Source organism: Petaurus breviceps, unplaced genomic scaffold, assembly GCF_028583685.1.
Source record: "Petaurus breviceps papuanus isolate PSGF00001 unplaced genomic scaffold, PetGlider_PUasm1.0 38, whole genome shotgun sequence".
NCBI classification, from domain to species: Eukaryota; Metazoa; Chordata; class Mammalia; order Diprotodontia; family Petauridae; genus Petaurus; species Petaurus breviceps.
The window spans coordinates 49,745,216-49,764,731 of record NW_027186304.1 but is presented as its reverse complement, the minus strand read 5'-3'; the positions used below and the strand labels follow the sequence as shown (position 1 = coordinate 49,764,731).

Sequence of the window (19,516 nt, the reverse complement as noted above, 5' to 3'; positions counted from 1 at the left end):
TGGACCTTATTTAGTCTGTAAGCCAAAAAATGGTCCTTATTTAGTCTATAAGCCAAAAAATGGTTTACCAGGAGAGTTAGGTGGATCATGTAGATACCAAAGGTGGAAAGCAGTCCTGAAAATGGGATGTAGGGTGTGTTTGGGCTGTAGAGTGTGTTCAGGGAAGACTGGTACCTCTGGTGTGAGGGCTTCCAAGGCTTTTTTTAAAGCTGCTTTTTCAAAAATCAGTGTACTCTGTTGTAGAATATATATCTTGCTTGGAGAAAAAAATAAGATGGTTTTTGGCTTTCTTGGCCATTTTTGCACCGATAAATCAATTGATAATAAAATTTTTCTTTGTATCTGTGTGTGTGTGTCATACATGTGCATCTATATAAATATCAATGACTTCTCATTTAGTCACTTTTGGTTGTCGGACTCGACTGCATTTGGGGTTTTCTTGGCAAAGATACTAGAGTGGTTTACCACTTTCTTCTCCATCTCATTTTACAGATGAGGAAACTGAGGCAAACAGGGTTAAGTGACTTGTCTAGTAAGTGTCTGAAGCTGAATTTGAACTCAGATCTTCCTCACTCCAGGCCCAGCACTCTAGTTGTTACACCCAGACCACTTAACAGGATCACAAACCTAGAGTTGTCAAGGTCTTTACAGATCATCTAGTTGAACTCCCTCATTTTACAGATGAAGAAACTGAGGCCCAGAGAAGCTAAGGGAGTTACCCAAGTTCATGCACTTAATAAGCTTTAGAGGTAGGATTTGAACCCAGGTCCTCAGACTCTAGATATACTGATCTTTTCCATAGTGGAAAAAAAGAAAAAGTTCAATTTAAAACCTTTGTAAATAAAGTTGATAGTTGCTATGTTAGATAATTTGTCTTCTCTAGTTATAATTTTTTTTAAATATTTAAATATAAACATTAATGGAATAGATGATTTCAGAATATTCTTAAACAGCAGGAACTATGTTCTTTACTCTTTATTCAAAACATTTTTGACCTTTGGTTTAAAAAAAGCTGTTGGCATTTAGTAAAAGTGGTTAATAATAATTAATAATAACTCATAACGTTATATAATGCCTTAAGGTTTACAGAGCTCTTTATATGCATTATCTAATTATAGTGGAGGAGACAGTGTAATGCAAAGTAACTTCATAGTTAATTCAATTCAGCAAATAATTAGAAGGTGACTAAATATGGGCTATACTAGGTTCTGAGAACCCAGAGAAAAATACGAAGGACTACCTGCTTTGGAGACATACATTTTACTATTGGATACAGCATATGCACTACTAAATAAATTTAAATTTATCTGAATTAATCTATTGAAATCAAAATTAATCCAATGAGGGAGAGAACTGACTCCAGGCATTTTTTTCTGGCTGCCCTCTGCCTGGAACACTCTTCCTTCTCTGCTCTTACTAATGACCTTCCTTGATTACTTAAAGTCCCAAATAAAATCCCACCTTCTACTCTTACAGCCGCTCTTACAGTCATTTCCCTCTTGCAATCACTTCCTGTTTATTCCATTTATAGCTTGCTTTGTATGTATTTATTTGCATGCTGTCTCCGCCATGAGATTGTAAGCTCCTTGAAGTCAGGGATTTTTTTTTTTACTCTCTTTGTATCCTCAGTGCTTATCGCAGTGCTGGTACATATATTGGTTTTTTTGTTCAGTTGTGCCTTATTCTTTGTGACTCTGCACCGCTTTTCATGGGGTTTTCTTGGCGAAGATCCTGGAGTGGTTTGCCATTTCTTTCTTTAGTGGATCACCTTTTTTCAGAACTCTCCACTATGACCTATCTGTCCTGCCAGCATGGCATAACTCATGGTTTCATTGATGTGTACAAGCCCATCCTGCCACAACAAGGTAGTGGTCCAGGAGTGGTCTGGTACACAGTAGGTGCTTAATAAATGTCTATTTAATCAGATTGGATACAGCAAAGATTAAATGGAGGAAAGTGGTACCTGAGCCGAGCCTTGAAGGAATTTAGGGGTTCTAAGAGGCAGAGGTGAGGGTATCTCTCTTACCAAGCACAGGGGCCATAGCCTGTGAAATAATAAAGAGGAACAAGCTACCCACCTCCTGATAGAGAAGTGATGAACTCAGAGCACAGCTTGAGCACGCATTTACATGCATACACATATGTATATATGTATGCACACGTGTGTGACTATATACATTCACACACATTGATACATGCATACATACATGTGTATGAGGAGAGAGGCAGAAAGCTTGCCAGTGAAGGAATTTGTGTTGCCTATATGTGTTTGTAACAGGATTTATAGAAAATGGGATTTTCTCGCTTTCTCAGGTGGTGGGAGGGAGAAAAGGCAGGTTTTCATTCATTGAAAAAAAAATAAATTTAAAAGCAGAATAGCAAAAGGGCAGGAAATATAATTAGGAGTTTGGGAAATAGCTCATAAGTCAGTTAGAGTGGAATCTAAAGTACATAAAGGAGAATATGTGAAGAGTCTGGAAATATTTAGTGGGAGGCAGATTGTAGAGAGCTTAAATGTTGAACAAAGGAATTATAAGTTTCTCCTTCCCAGAGAATAAGACAGAACCACTGCAAATTTTTTGAATAGGGGAGTGATGTAAATGTATCTGTGCTTTTGGTAGCTTTTTAGGGGATGGATTTGGGAACAGAGAGACTAGAAACCATTTCATAGGTCATTATGCTGGTATAGGTGTGAGGTGAAGAGAGCCTGACCCAAAGTACTTACTGTGTGAGCAGAGGAAAAAAGGGGGGATTCATGAGATGTTGGGGGGTAAGTAGGGTGGAAATACTCTTTTTTTTTTTTAAAGCAATTGGGGTTAAGTAACTTGCTCAAGGTTAGGTGTTTCTGGGTGGGTGCTAAGTGTCTGAGCCTGGGATTCGATCTCCAGGTCTTCTCAACACTGGAGCCGGTGCTCTTACTCGCTGTGCTACCTGGCCGCCCTGGATGGAAATACTCTTGATTCCAAAGTTATGAACTTGGATGACTGGAAGGATGGTGGTATTTTCAATAGAAATAGGGAAGGTTGGTTTGAAGGAAAATGTAAAAATTTATATTGAATATATTGAGATATAAAGTGAAATAAATGGAGTGATGGGGGGGGGCATTAGGGTATCATCGTGCACAGACAACTTGAGTTCAAATCCTAGCCCTGCTGCTTTTGTGAGGAAATAATTTTTTTTTTAAGCAATTGGTGTTAAGTAATTTGCTCAAGGTTATACGGCCAGTTAGTTTTTGTGTGGGTGCCAGGTATCTGAGGCCGGAACCGATCCTGGGTCTCCCGACGCCAGGGCTAGTGCTCTTACTCACTGTGCCACCTAGCCGCCCCTGAAGAAATAATTTTAATTCCCCAACTGTAAAAACAAGAGGTATTAGGCAATAGATGATCTAAATTTTCTCTCTCAATCCTATGAATCTTTATTGGACCCAGTCAGAATAAATAAAAATATTTTCATATATATTTATTATTTCAAGAATATAGACCATATATGTATATGTGTATATATATATATATATATATATATATATATACACACATATGTTAAAACATTCCTTTTGGTCAGGTAGGAGGAGACAGATATTCTTTTCAAGGAATAAATGTTCATTGTAATTACAGTTAATTTGGAAATAAGCAGTTTGCCAGATTAGTGGTGTCAAAATTCCAGTAGAAATGGGAGGCCCAAACCTTTTACATAAAAGCAGCTTCATGTTGATGTAGAAAACCACATATTAACATTACCTATATTGTATTGTGTTTTTATTTATTTTGTTAAATATTTCCCAGTTGACATTTCAGTCAGGTTTGGGCAGCACTCAGGAGTTTAATACTTCTGTTCTAAAGTAAGGTGTAGGGGGCAGCTAGGTGGTGCAGTGAGAGCTCAGGACCTGAGTTCAAATCCAGCCTCAGATACTTAATACTAGCTGGGTGACCTTGGTCAAGTCACTTAACCCCAGTTACCCTGCTTTCCCCCCTCCAAAAAGCAAATAAAATAAAATAAGGTGTATTGTCAAGTAGAACAAATATATCCTTTACAATCTTTTTTTTTTTTTAAGCAATTGGGGTTAAGTAACTTGCTCAAGGTTACATGGCCAGTTATTCACCTGGCCGCCCCAATCCTTTACAATCTTAACAGATAATTTTCAAAGTTAATTTTTTCTCCATAACACAAAGGGCATAAACTTCAGACCTGGTGGGTTTCAAATGATCAAAATCTGAATCAAACTAAGTTCTAGTAAGTGAGATTTTACTATTAAAAAAAATAGAACTGAACAAGTGTTATTTCTGTGTATATGACATAAAACACTCTTTTCCAGGAGAATCCGTGGAAGGTCTTCGAGAGAATGACTACCTTTTGATTCATTCCTGCCGGCAGTGGACAACCATCACTGCGCATAGCCTGGAGGAAGGTCACTATGTCATTGGGCCAAAGATAGAAATCCCAGTACATTATGCAGGTATGAAAATTCCTTCTTTTATGAAAACCATTAGGGGTGAAGAATGAGTACTTAATTTTTGCTTCCACAGTGAGAGAAGGGAGGAGGATCCGTGAGAACTCTTCCTTTGAGATGCCTTTGGACATTGGAGGATTACAATCAACACTTTTGATGGAGTTAGTTTTTTATTTCAAGCCTCCAATCCCAAAGTAGGGCATGTATGTAACTAATCTGGGAGTTTTGTTAGGTATTGTAACTGAAAATGTTGAAAGCGTAGCAAGTTTTCTTGGTTTCTGGGATCTTGAAAACAATATGGGAATCGAATCATTTTGATGGGAAGATCATTCTGCTGGTAGTGAGGAGACCTGGGTTCTGGTCCTGGCTCTTTCCCTTCCCTTATTACTTTGAGCAAGTCATTCCTTTCTCTGCCGAAGGAAGGAAGGAAACACACATTTACCAAGTGCCTATTTATATGCCAGGCACAGTGATAATCACTTTACAATTATTATCTTATTTGAACCTCCCAACAACTTTGGGAGATAGGTGCTGTATCCTATTTTACAGTTGAGGAAACTGAAGAAGACAGAGGTGGTAAGTGTCTGAAGTTGAATTTGAACTCAAGTCTTCCTAACTCTAGTCCCAGTGTACCTAGTAGCTTAGGGGAGTGAATTTTATGAATACAACATCTACAGTTCTTAGATTCTAATGCTTAATGCCCCCCTAACTGTCTATTTCTATATAAGAATCCATAAAATAAGCATTTTGGTTTAGCGGAAAGAAAACTGAATTTGGAGTTGATATTATCTCTCTTCTCCCTCTGGATACTTTAAAAAAAATAACTATAAAATGTTTAATTTAAAAACACTGACATGGGAATATATGAAGTAATTATTATAAGCTATTGTAAATGCTTCTAGTGAATTCTTTAGCTGGCAAGTTTGTTTTTTTAGAAAATTGTACTTGTTGGGGCGGCCACGTAGCACAGCGAGTAAGAGCACTGGCTTCAGTGTCGGGATGACCTGGGGATCAAATCCAGGCTCAGACACTCAGCACCACACCCAGCAATAACTGGCCATGTAACCTTCAGCAAGTTACTTAACCCCGATTGCTTAGGGGAGGCCAGGTGGCTCAGCGAGTAAGAGCACCGGCCCCAGTGTCGGGATGACCTGGGGATCGAATCCGGGCTCAGATACTTAGCACCACACCCAGAAATACCTGGCCGTGTAATCTTGAGCAAGTTACTTAACCCCAATTGCTTTACAAAAAATAAAAAGAAAGTAAGTAAATTGTACTTGTATATTTATCAGGGGACAGCTAGGTGGCATAGTGGGAAAAGTACCAGACCTGGTGTCAGGAAGACCTGAGTTCAAATCAAGTCTCAGCTACATGACCCAGGGCAAGTTACTTAAATCTGTTTCCTCATCTGTAAAATGAGCTGAAAAAGGAAATGACAAACCACTGCAGTATCTTTGCCAAGAAAACCCCAAATGAGGTCTTGAGGAATCAAACATCACTGAAATGATTGAACTAAACAGTGCTGGTATGATCCTCTGATATATGGTCAGACTTATAGCCTCAGGTGCTAAACACTTGTATCAAGTCATCACCAATTTTTTTTATAAAACAACCTGTATACATTTATATACATTCTAGCATCTTATAATTTTAACTATCCAACAAATCACTAAAATACAGAAACATATATCGTGAGAAACAAGAAATATACCTCATCCCTTCTTTATGGTACCAACTTAGCATGCCAAAGCATCAGTGCTCACCCACATCACTGAGGTCTGAGTGAAGTTCAAATGATATATGCAACATCCTATAAGCAATTACTTATAAAAAATGTCACAAATTCAAATCAGTTTACATAACACAATCAAATTACCTTCACTTAAACCCCTTCTCTATGTTTTTTTGCTACCCAACTAGCTGCCTTTGGGCATGACTGTGATTCTTGGCATGATGGCACACTCCGCTTTGTACTGGCCATCTTGTTTTGCTGAACAATAGGACAATGATGCCCCTGTTCTACACAATGACCAAACCACTTTGTGTTCCTCGTGTTGGACTCTCTGTCCTTGGACATCTCTGAGAAATCCTAGCTAAGAGGGGAGAGCTGTTTTTAAAATGGTCACAATACTTGTCTCAATTCCATCTCACTTTAAATTTTTGTAGCATTTTATTTAAAAAAATTTGGATGTGGAGTTATGGGACCTGGTTTCAAACCTCAGTTTTGACACTCTTCCCCTCACTTAACATCTCTGAGACTTAGTCACCTCTTCTGGAAGTATAGGGGACTTAGATTCATTGATATTTTGGGTCTCTTCTTGATCTAAGTTTGTGATTCTATGATCTGAAACTTGTTCTCAGATGTGTCAATATCAGTCACATCCCTGCCCATGTTCCTGCCCCCCCCCCCCAATCTAACTTAGGCAAAATATGATGTTGGTATGTTTGCACTCTTAGTAACAAAATACTAATAAAAGTGACAGATTGAAAAAGCAATAAAATATAATTAAAACTCGGTTTGGAAGAAAAGGTTAAAAAACAACCTTTTGATTCCAGTATTCTAATGAAGTAATTTTCTACTTGTACTTAAAGATTTTCCTTTCAAAGATTTCATTTTAGAGGTATAACCTATATCCAGGGCTAGGCTATAATCAAGGGACTATGAGAATTATTGTTTTTCTTGTTGTTGCTTACTTTTTTCCTTATTAAAGGTCTCTGGATTTATAAGATCCAGTTTTCTGTAATATTTTCTAAGAAAAAAAAAATCCAACCTTAATTTGTAACTGATTATTCCAAACTAGATCATGCTAACATTCTTCATGTTAATGCTGCACCATATAGCCCTATAACCTGTAACTGTACCTGTGTCCTGAATCTGCCTCTTTCCTCCACCTATCTGTTATGCTTTGACATAGGTCTACTAGCCCCTTATTAGCTGGTACTGCATCACTGAGAATCTCACACTTTCCTTTTAAGGGCATCATCTGCCCAGGAGGGAAGGAGCAAACTTGTAGGTCTTCTAGCTTGGAATTTGTTCCTCAGAAATACTGCTCTCAGGCTCAGGAGGGGGCTTCAAAAACCAGTAGGGAAAATGAGACTGCAGGAAATGCCTTAGTGACAAGTTTGGGCACCTACTGAAACTGGCACATCCATCTTACCAGCAGCTGTAAATGAGGCATAATCATTAAGACCTGACTGTTCTCCCTTTCAAGATAGTGTTTGAAGCTACAGAGGAAATGCATGCTGTTTTTCAAAGGTCTCCAAGCTCCTGTGGTTTTTTCTTGTATGGGAAAACCTGAGAAGAGAAGGATTATTTTGGCTAAAAGCACATGACTCCTCTGAGAATTGGTGTTAACCTTTTTTGATAACTATAATTGCTTGGGTTACAGAAAGTAGCAGAAAACACCCTGTAGTGAGTAGTCTTCCCCGAGTCCAATGCATCTAGCTTGCAACACTACCAGATTGTTTCTTAAACACTATTTTCATTCCATCACTCTCTTGCTCAGATATCTCAAGTGACTTCAGTCTCCTTGACATGAAGTGACCCCATCCTACTTCTAAATCCCCCCTTGTCTCTCTGTCCTACCACTCCCTTTACATTTTTCTCTCACTAAGATTTAACTTAATTAAACAAACATTTATTAAATGCTTATTACATGGGAGGCATTGTGGTAAATACCCAAGATACAAAGACAAAAACTGAAATAGTCCCAGATCCCAAATAACTTATCTTCTTTAGGGGTCTGAGGGAGTCATAGAATCAGATATTTAAAGGCAAAAGGGACCTTAGAGTTCACTTAATACAACTCTCTAATTTTCCAGATAAGAAAACTGAATCTTAGAAAGGTTTAGTGAGTTGTCTAAGGTTATACAGTTAGTAAGTAGCCAAGGTGGGATTTGAACTTCTTTCTACCATGTCATGAGAAATTGTCATTATTTTAAATAATTTTATCTATTTTATTCTGAACTTAAGAAATAAAACAAGCATTTACATAACATAGAATAAAAAAAGATGCTTGTATGTGAAATGGCAAATATATTATGTACAACTTGCTATTCCTTTTAAATTATTGTGTAACTTTTTTCCTTCCTTGCCTCTCCCTCAAGAGAGCTACCATTAGATGCAAATATATATATATATATATATATATATATATAGCCATTTTATACATTTATTTATTAGTGCTTTTTCTAGATACAGCTAGAAATTATAATGGGATAATATTTCTAAGGCCCTTAACGCAGAGGGCATGTAAATGTTCATTTCCTTCTTCCTTCCCCCATGCCATGGCAATAAGGAGATAAATAGCATGTAACACAAATAAAGAAAGATAAAATCATACAGAATGATTTTAAGAAAGAGAGAATGATTACAAATTGGTGGGGTGGGGTAGAATGCAGAAAATGTAGGAATGGCATTTCAGCTGAGCGTTGAGGGAAGGTGTGGATTTTAAAATGTACAGGTAAGAAGGGAGCACATTCTCACTATGGGGGCCACGTGTGTACTGAATAAAGGCATAAAGACAGAATGAACTGTCATATTCAGAAAATACTGCAGTTTGTTTGAAACAGGGAGTGTGTAAAAGAGAATAATGTGAAATAAGACTGGAGTGGTAGAAGGGAACCTTGTTTCAGAGGGCTTTAAGCTCCCTCCACTGAGAGCATTTAGTGACCCCAGATCATGCTGGGCATATTCCCGCTTCTGTATTTGATCATGCCATTCTCTCTGCCTCAAATGGATACCCTTTCTCTTTTCCTCTGCTTATTATCCTCAGGACCAAAGTTGTCTCACCTGCCCTGTGCAAAGCCTTTCCTAAATCCTCTTTAGCATTTATTGTCCATATTATTCAGTTGGCACTTTTGTGGTGTTGCATTCTTAGATATTTTTTCACGTCATTGTTGTATTTGCCCAACTAAACTGTAAACTTGGGGGGAGAGGGATCGGGTGTTACATATTTTTGAAGTTTTTAATTTAAATGGCAGAATTAAACTGCACATTTGAGCAGTACTATGCTTAAAGTAGTCACTCAGTAAATATTTGCCATTTTATACTCTGCTCCATATTCGATTTTCCTCCAAGATATAATAGTATTTTTAAAAATACTTTTTTTTTAAATCACTGAACATTAACAAAGAATTGAAAACAAAGTTGGTCCCCATTGAATGAGGAATGGCTAAGCAGTTTGTGGTATAAATAGAACTATGACCATGATGAATGCAGAGAAGCATATGAACATTTACATTATTTGATGCAGAGTGAAAGTAAGCAGAGCCAAGAAAAAAGAAGCACAAACGACTATGACAATGCAAGTGGAAAGAGCCATGAAACACTCAAAACTGGGCATTAACAAAATTACAAAGAGCAAACCTGACCCCCAAAGAAGAGCCATGAGATGTCTCCTTCCCCTGCTTTCCCCATTCTACTTCTTTGTAGAGGTGAGATGAGCGTGGAAGTGGTACATTGCATATTTGACTTTTCCAATGTATTGATTGGTTTACTGACCTTTTCTTCTCCCTTACTGTTAGCATTGTTTCTTTAAAAATATTCATAATATGGAATGGCTCTTTGTGAGGTGAGTAAGGATACTGGGAGAAACTATGGTGATATAAAAAACCCCAGAAATATCGATTAAAATGTATTAATTTAGCAAAAGCATTAAATATGTTTAATTGATAGTATCGTAAATATAGTTTGGTGCTTTAAAAAAATAGCTCTGTATCATTCTAAGGTGTTATAAAATGTTCCACATTACATTCTCCTTTTATCTTCACAAGAGACCTGTGAAGTTTTTCAGATGAGGAAGCTTAAGGTCAGAAAATTAAGTGATTTTTCCAGAATCACAAAGTTAGTCACTGTCAAAGTTAGGAGGACCTGGGTTTGAATCCTGCATCCAAGCCTAATGTTCTTTCCACCATACCTTGCTACTTATATTTATAAAGTACATTGTAATGGAAAGGATGCTAGATTAGGGGGCCAGAGGAGCTAAGTTATAAATTCCAGTTGTGCTTCTAAATGCCCATGTGATATTGGATTGTTCTCCTAACTCTCTGGACTCAGTTTCCTTATATGTAAAATGACAAGGTGGATGTGACGAGCTCTAAAATCTTTTCTAGGTTTAAGTATATAATTTCATGATGCCATAACAGAAAAAAATTCCCATTTGATAATGGCATAACTCCAAAAGGTCGACTTTTCTCTAGTTAAATCTGCTTTTATTTTAACCACACTCCATTTCAAAACTGTTTTAATGGTTGAAGAAACAGCTGGAAAGTAAAATAACAAGAATGTCTCGAGCTTTGGGTAAAACTCATGACTCTCCTAAGAATTTGTTAACCTTTCGAAATGACTGTAAAATCTGATTTTCTCTAAAAGAAATTTATGTGATATGTCTTATTTCTAAGACCTTCCAATTTGCAACTTCATACCTTGTGGGACCTCTGGCACCATCATTAGCAGTGGATTTATTTACTCCTTTTAATGTGAACCTCTTATAACTCGAAGTTTCAGAAAGCCCCTGGTTTTTTTGATTCAGTTGCCGTTGCTCACATCTTTACACAACACAATCAGGTAGTAAACTCAGGAAACCTTTTAGGGTCCTTGAGAGCTCTTCTAGTAGCCAGAATTTCTTGCAAGTGACCATAGTATCACATATTCTTAAGTGCATCTTTCCTTTCTTACAAGATTCCCATATTTACCTACAAGAAAAACTTTGACTCCATTCAACCACCATTTCTTTAAAAAAACAAAACAAACAATAACAATACTAACTATGCCGTGGAATGAAAAGGGGAAAATTGTAATATTGAATTTGAGAACTTATTTCATCTGTTTTGGGTGAGACAACAAATGACCTGTCCAGAAAGCAGCATTGACTTTTTTTTATAAGCTGTTTAACGTACTTCCAAGCAGGTATTTAATTCCTGAAATGTCTCTCTGGTAAGCTTTTTTATATCTTTCAATTGTCCTCATTTGTCAGCTTCTAAAGGTCAGAGATGCCCTCGTTTTAACTTAGCAGGCTTAATGTGATGCTGTGTGCCACGGGTGTTTAAGAGCCCCTGGTGAGATGGAAGAAGCTGATAGAGGGGTTAAATGCCAGCACATGATAATGATTAGTGGGCTTTTTGAACATTATTCTCTCCCAGATGGAATGTCAGACATGGAAAGGATTATGGCTTACTCCTAGTACTTGGCTTATGAACTGCTCAGCTTGAAACCCTTCAGTGGCTCTGTGTTGTCTTTGGGATAAAATATAAACTACCTCCTCAGCCTGCAATTTGATGGTTTGCTTATGATCCACTTTTCCTACTTTATTTATTTCATGTCACTCTCCTTTACAAACTTTGTGTCACATATGTGTCACATATTCCCCACATGTGAATGACTCGCAGGGTCATAGCCACGGAGGTGGAAAGAATTCTTAGAGGCCATGGAGGCCAACCTCCTAATTTTACAGATGAGGAAACTGAGACTGAGAGAAGTTAAGGGACTTGTCTATGCTTACATAGCCAGTGTCTGATGCGGAATTGGAACTCGGGTCTTTCAGATTCCAACCAAGCCCAGCAGCTCTCTATCCACTATGCCAACTACCTACCTTTAAAATTACTTTGTATTTATCTATCTACTTCTCTATGGACTTGTTTCCTTATGGTAGAATGTAAGCTCTCAAAGGACAAGAACTGTTTATCTTTGTTCTGGGTGTCCTCGGTGCCTAACACACAACAGCAACAGCTAAGGTAGCACTTTCAAGTTTCACAAAATGCTTTACACATAATTTTATTTGATCCTCATGGCAACTAATAAGGGAGGGTGCTATTTTCATTTTACAGATCGGGAGTTTGAGGTGACTTGCCTGTGGTCACAGAGCTATTAAGTATCTGAGGCAGGATTTGAATTTAGGAGTTAGTGATTTCAACTCTCAGATCACTTTAGAAAAATCATCTTATGGAGCCTTTGAGAGAGCAAACACTTCTTCAGCCCCACAGCTGTGAATCTTATCTTCCTTCAAGATTCAGTTCAGATGCCACCTATTCTGTATAGCCTTCCCTCATCCCTTCCAGCCTTCCCACCCTCCTCAGATTACCTTACATTGTCTTACCTGTATTGTCTAACATGGATTGTCTGCATGTTGTATCCTGAACTGTTTTGTTTCTTTGATTGTATCACCATTGCCCAGCATGGTGCTTTGTATTCAGTTAGTGTTTCAAAAATGTTCGTATTGAGCTGAATGAAAAGGAGAGGAGTCTTGAAATCTATAACCTAGAGATTGCTTTGCTAATAAAATTTAGAGAATATCAAACCCCAAACAAAACAAAACAGAAGAGATCTGTAGAGATCCATCAGGGCTTTCCCCTGCTTTGGGGAAGAACCACATCTCAGTTGCCAAGAGATAATACTATTTCAGATTTTAAAGCTTTTTTTTTTTTTGAAAAGTGAGACTTTAGAACAAAATCAGACGCTGTTATATGGTAGAAAGAACAGTGAGACTTGGAGTGAGGAGACAGAGATTCTAGCCCTGTCTTTGTTATTTATCAGCTGTGAAAAGGTGACCAAGTCATTTAAAACATCTGAGCAAATTTCTCGTTTATCAAAGTGTCAAAATACTCTTATTGTTTATGTCTTAGGGCATCTGGCAGGCTCGAACACGATAAGGTATATAGTGAGTGCTTTCCTAACCACAAAGGCCTATGTAATTGTAAACTGTTGTTATTATTGACAAGCACACCAAGTATTGCGTTCACCACCTGTATACAGCTGTCTCGTCGCTTTTGTGATTATTGACAACAGAAAATGAACCTCCAGTTTCAAGGGGGTAGTTTGGCTCTTTTCATTTGCGTGAGAAAAATTCATTGATTCACATTACAAATTCAGAATCATCTGGGCAGAAATTTACCTTTTTCTCTTATGTCATTGAAGAGGGGATTTGGTAAACAAATGAATAAATAACTTCCTGGAAGTGTTGGACATTTTTAAACCACCTGTGAGGGTCTGCTGTTTCTAAGAACTTCAGATATTCATTTTTAAAAATTTTTCTAATTGCAAATAAATCTCTGTCCACTAATACAGACCCAGCTACTTCTGCCCCCTTTTCCACTCATGCTCCTCCCCCCCCAAAAAAAACCTTTTTGTTAGCAGTTCATTCACATTATCACAGAGGCAGCCTACTGTGTGGTAGATAGGAAAGATTTAAGAAAGGAAGACCAGGGTTCAAATCCTGTCTCTGACCCATGGCAAGTTCCTATCTTCTTTCAGCTTCGTTTTCTTCCTCTATAAAGTGGAGCTAATAGTGCCTGTTAACTCCTCCTTCACAGGCTGTTGTGAGAAGAAAATGATATACGCTACATATAAAGGGCTTTGCAAACTTTAACATTGTTGTTCATTTATTTTTAGTTGTCTCCGACTTTTTGTGACTCCATTTGTGGTTTTCTTGGCAAAGATACCGGAGTGCTTTGTCATTTCCTCCTCCAGCTCATTTTACAGAAGAGGAAACTGAGACTAATAGGATTAAGTGACTTGTCCAGGGTCACACAACTAGTAAGTGTCCAAGGCTGGATTTGAAGTCATGGAGGTGAGTCTTTCTGACTCCAGATCTGGCACTCTGTACATTGCACCACCTAGCTGCTTCTAAAATTTAAAGAGATTTGTCATCATTATCATCATGCGTACTTAAGAATAATTAAACTGTATCCATTTAAAAAGATTTTGAAATTTCTTTTTTTTTTTTTTTTGCCAGTTTAGACTGTGTGAGGCATTCAAATCAGTGAGACTTTCCTGAAATTCCATTTATGATTAAGAACCATTTACTCAAACTCAAGGACTGAGCCACATGGTTTCAGGAGACCTGAACTCAACTTGAAATTGTACTGGGAAGACAGTACTGACTTAAAAGTCCTGTAATTGATATTGATCCTGAAGTCACTAACTGTGCCCTCAGAAAGATGGAAAATTTCTTTCCATTCTGGCAAAACAGCTTTTGAAGTTTGGATAAAAAGTTTCTCAGTGTGACAAGTAATTGATACCAAAAGCAAAAATCTGTTCAGTCAGCGTGGCATTCTTTGCTACCCGCAGAGAAACCACTCAAGAAAAATTGGCATTAATACCTAGGAAAGTGATTGCTCCCTTGCTCCGTAATTTTATTTTTCAATTTAGATAAAAGGTATTGTAAATGAAGTGTATCCAAACCTTCCAGAGAAGTTTGGCTACCAAAAGTGCAGAGATTTGCTTTTACAAGTCTGGAATAGAAGTCAGATTTCTCAATTTTGCTATCATTCCTGTCATCAGCCTTTTGTTAGGCTTCTAACACTGCTCACTTGAGGGTGGGAGAAATTAGGCAGAAAAGATTTGCTTCAAGAATCAAATTTTAAGAAATCATTATTTTTTAAGAAACTTCAATTTCTTTATAAATTCTGGTGCTTCTGATATTGATTCTCTTTCCTTTAGCTGTTATTGATACAATTTTTTTTCTTCTTAGTCTTGAAGTGACTGGGTGAGCCTTCTGGATTGTTAGCGCCTTGAGTACAGAATCCATGCCCTGTTTATACTTTAACATCATTTATCCCCTCCCATACCTAGCACCGAACTATATACACATAGTAGTTGGCATTTCCTTGAGTGTCAGTTGAATAGTGCTGGGCCTAGAGTCAGGAAGACCTGAGTTCAAATACAGCTTCTGACACTTAACTAGTTATGTGACCCTAGACAAGTCACTTAATCCTTTTTGCCTCAGTTTCCTTATCTGTCAGATGAGCTGGAGAAGAAAAGGGCAAACAAACCACACCAGTATCTTTGCCAAGAAACTCTAAACGGGGTTACGAAAAGTCAGACACTACTGAACAACAACAAAACTCCCTTTCTCTCCTAGCTGTTTTATTCTTCAGTATTTTAAGGATCTGTGAAGCCACTTCAAGTCTTAAGAGGGTAAATGACATATAAGTACAGTGAGGGTAAAAAAAAGTTGTTTTTCCCTTCCTTTTGCGCAATCCATGGGGCTCTTCAGCAAGCACCTGGGTTCTTAAGGCGGTGGCTGTTTTTAAAACGTGGGATATGCAATGTCTGTCTCTCGGGCAAAATTATAGTAATGCAGCATCTAACATAACCTTGGATTGTAATTACAGAACAAAAGGAAATGTTGAAACAAGCTAATTTTATTCTCTTGGGTTGTGAGTTTAATTAGCATGAATCATCCATTTTCAAAAGTAACTACTAGTGTTGAACAAGGCTTTGTATGAGTATTTTGCCTATTACGTAGTACAAAGTTTATGTAGTAAAAGGCAAATACCAACACTTTCTTAAAGATCTAAACAGAAGGTTGATGACCTCCTACCTGTAGGGACAATTACTTTTAAAATCACATTTCATATTTGTAGAACTTTTCATTTATTTGCATATCTATCTAGTAAACTCTTTGAGAGCTGGGACTCAATCCTATTTCTTTGAATTTTCCTTGGGGCCTTGTGTGGTACCATATATAGTAGGTGCTTAATAAATGTTCGAATAAATGCAGTTCCTTGGATAACATTGAAGTTTACAGATCTAGTAACTCATAACAGTAATAGCTGCTGTATGTAACACAGGAGGTGCTTAATAAATGATTTTTGATTGAAATATATCCACACATTTGATTCTGTGAAGGCAGTCAACAACAGGCATTTTTTATTTTTTTTTTTTTTTGCCTTTTGGAGGGCAATTGGGGTTAAGTAACTTGCCCAAGGTTACACGGCTAGTTTATTTTTGTGTGTGTGTGTGTGTGTGGGTGTTAAGTGTCTGAGGCTGGAATCGAACTTGGGTCTGCGGGGCTGGTGCTTTACTCACTGCGCCACCTAGCCGCCCCTACAACAGGCATTTACTAAGCATCTACTTTGTGCCAGGCACTGAACTAAGCAGCTGGAAGTATTTGTAGTATAAATGTTAATAGCTCAAATTCACTTTTGAGAAAAATCCAGGTGCAGCTAATTGTGATTTGCCTGGGGTCACAAAGTTAGTAAGTGACAGCCTAGACTCTAACCCAGATTGGAGAATGAATGAATGCAACAAAAAACACGAGTTTGAATTTAACTGTGTGTATGTATGTGTGTGACGTAAGTTGTCTTCATTTCTACTGTCTTTTGGACACTTTTGCCTACATATATCTCAAAGTGGTCCCTGCAGCCACCCAATGCACCCCCCCCCCAAAAAAAAACAACAACAAAGGAAAAAGATCTGTATGTACAGAAATATTCATAGCACCTCTTTCTGTGGTGGCAAAGAACTGTCATCAAAGGGATTCCCATCAGTTGGGGAAATGAGTGAACAGATTATGGTGCATAAATCTAATAGAATACTGCAGTGCAGAATGTAACAAATGGACAGTTCCTGAGAAACCTAGAAGGACTCGTATGAACTGCTGCCGTGTGAGGTGAGTAGAACCAGGAAAACAGTTTATAATATAACAACATTGTAAAAGCAAACAACTTTGAAAGACCTAAGAACTCTGATCCACCATGATTCTAGAAGGTTCATGATGGAGAATGATCTCTTGACAGATGATGGACTAACTATGCAGAATGAGACACATTTCTGGACGTGGCCAATGTTTTTGCTTGACTATACATATTTGTTATAACTTTATTTTCTTCCTTTTTTTCTCATAGGGAAGGGGAGATGAGAGAGAAATTTTTCTCTTTAAACCCAGTGGGGTCACAATTAAACTGCATATCCCTCTGTATGTTTTTTTTTCCCCCAGAGGCTAATGTAATATGCCATATTTCCAAGACACTTAGAGCCTGTCATTTATGTTTTAATTTTTTACATTATTCCTCATTTGTTCTCTCAGTCCCTGCAGAGCATACTGAATCAATAAATGGGAAAATCCAGAACCTAGAGGTCTAAAATAACTCTGTAATGGAACAAAGAGTAAATATGAACCTTGATTTGCCATTTCCCCTTGATTTCTTCTCCAGTAATGCTAGCACAGTGCCCCTCCTGAGGGCCTGCAAAAGGGGCCACCCCAGCTCAAGTCTAGCTCAATCCATGGGGGTGATATAATTAAAATCAGATGGAGCCTATGAACAAGCTGCTGTGACCTACACTGCTAGTGAAATGTTTATCTCATTGGCAGAAAGGGGCTTGTTTAATCTGGGAATTCACCTTTCTCACTTATCTTATCCATCTGAGTAACTAATTGGAGCTTTAAAGAGTTAACATTTTGCTTTTCAGTACTCCTTTGAGCTAAAGATAGTCTCAGTTGTTTCTCTTCACACAGAATGGACTTAATGAGAACTCACAGGGATAGACTGCTTTAAGTAAGTTATTTTCCTTCACTGTTAGGAATATCATGCCCTCATAATAATATTTCTTGGGTACTGGAGTCATCTGGCTTAATGACTCACCAAACAGTGAAGGTGTATACTCAGTTCCTGGTAAGCTGCTTACCTGTTGGAGTGGCTCTCCCAGCATGCTCTGAAGCAGAACACATAGTAAGTATGATTCATACACTCTAACATATTGATTTTGTGGGATGTTCACTGTATGATAACTTCAGCTTGTTGGAACTGGTGTATTAATCATGGAACTTGTCCTTGTTAGGCTTACCTTCCTTGTTAGCATCTTATTAAGAGTATGGCCAGCTAAATAGAATTTTAGTCTACAGAACTTTAAAGAAAGTGCGGATAAATTACATGTAAGGTACATTTGAAAGATCTCATTCCTCCGTGACTTGGATTCATCTTTCTCTTGGCCCCAGAGCCTACTGTTCAAGGCTAAATACATCTTCCATCATCCATCTTTCCTTCTCAGTTGGCTCTTTCTTTCAACACCTCTCACTATTTTCCTAGTTACTTAAACTCAAAAACAAGAATATCTCTTCTTAAAAAAGGTTTTAATATTTTAACATTAATGTTTTAATCTTTAAATATCTTAATTTTTAAAAAATCCCCATGCATCCATTCTGCTGCCAATTCTTAAGGATTCTGCCTTCAAAGCATTTTTCTTATCTTTCTCCTCTTTTTAATTTTCAAGGCCATTGTAATTTAGAGTAATCTCCCTGCCTCTATTTTCATTCACTTGTGGAATTCTTATATGCAGAAAGTACTAGGCACTCTGGGAGCTCTAATTAATTAGGACACAGTCCCTCTCTTCCCAAAGCTTATTACATTTTTATGTAATTAAAAAAAAACCCTGCTTATCCACCTTTGGTGTCCACCTGGCACTCGGCTTTCACATCTGGCTCCAAGAAACTGTAGTGTACACAGTAGCTACAGCCTGGTAAACTGTTTCAGTAGATGGGCTAAACCAGGTTGAGGGTAACTGATGGATAGGCCTCAAACCAGTTAGTCAGTTAGGAGGCTGTCCACCCCCAGCATGTGAAGACTTCCCATGGCAGAGTGGGCAAATGAGAACAGTTTGTTCCAATGGCCACTAAAACTACTGAAGCAGGTGCTGTGGAGCGCTTAGAGCTTGGTCAGACATTGAAGAAACGAAGGTCGTTCACTGCATCCTGGGCCATCACCAGTCTTGACTTTTGTCTTGTCATTGGACTTCAGTGACTCTAGAAGAGAGAGTGAGGCTGAAAACTGCAGCTCTGCCTTGCTGAAATCCAACTCCTGCTCATGTCGGGCTGTCACCCCGTGATGTCATGGGTCCTCTTCAAAAATGGACAAACAACAACATAAACAGCAACATTTTTATAGGAGAGGGAAGTCATACAGGGATACAGCCCTTCTCACCTCCATCTTAAATAATCTCTCTCTTCCTTTAAGAAGAAGCTTTAGCATCACCTCCTTGCACCAAGATTTTTCTGAGCCTCCAATTTCTAGTGCCTTCCCTCCCAAAGTACCATGTATTTGTGTGTGTGTGTGTGTGTGTGTGTGTGTGTGTGTGTGTGTGTGTAGCCTCAATCCCTACGTATTCAGTATTTTCTTCAAGAACATGTTCAAAATTAATCATTGATTAAATTACAAGTTGGTTCTTTATCATTTTGGAATATTTCCTACATAGAAATGTTCCATTAGGTGTTGCTAAATTTTTGGATTTGTAAGCTTTATATTTTGTTATAACTTTCCTGCCTCTACCTCCATAGCATACAAAGATATTAC

At 37.9% G+C, this 19,516-nt stretch overlaps 1 protein-coding gene across 2 annotated transcripts in view; it reads left to right on the top strand.

Moving 5' to 3' along the window:
- GAREM1 (GRB2 associated regulator of MAPK1 subtype 1) overlaps nucleotides 1-19,516 on the top strand; it is a 216,486-nt gene that overhangs the window by 68,224 nt on the left and 128,746 nt on the right. For both annotated transcript variants that reach the window (XM_069099868.1, XM_069099867.1), the window contains exon 2: nucleotides 4,313-4,453. In XM_069099868.1, coding sequence (XP_068955969.1) covers nucleotides 4,313-4,453 — 141 coding nt within the window. The remainder of the gene's footprint in view (nucleotides 1-4,312; nucleotides 4,454-19,516) is intronic.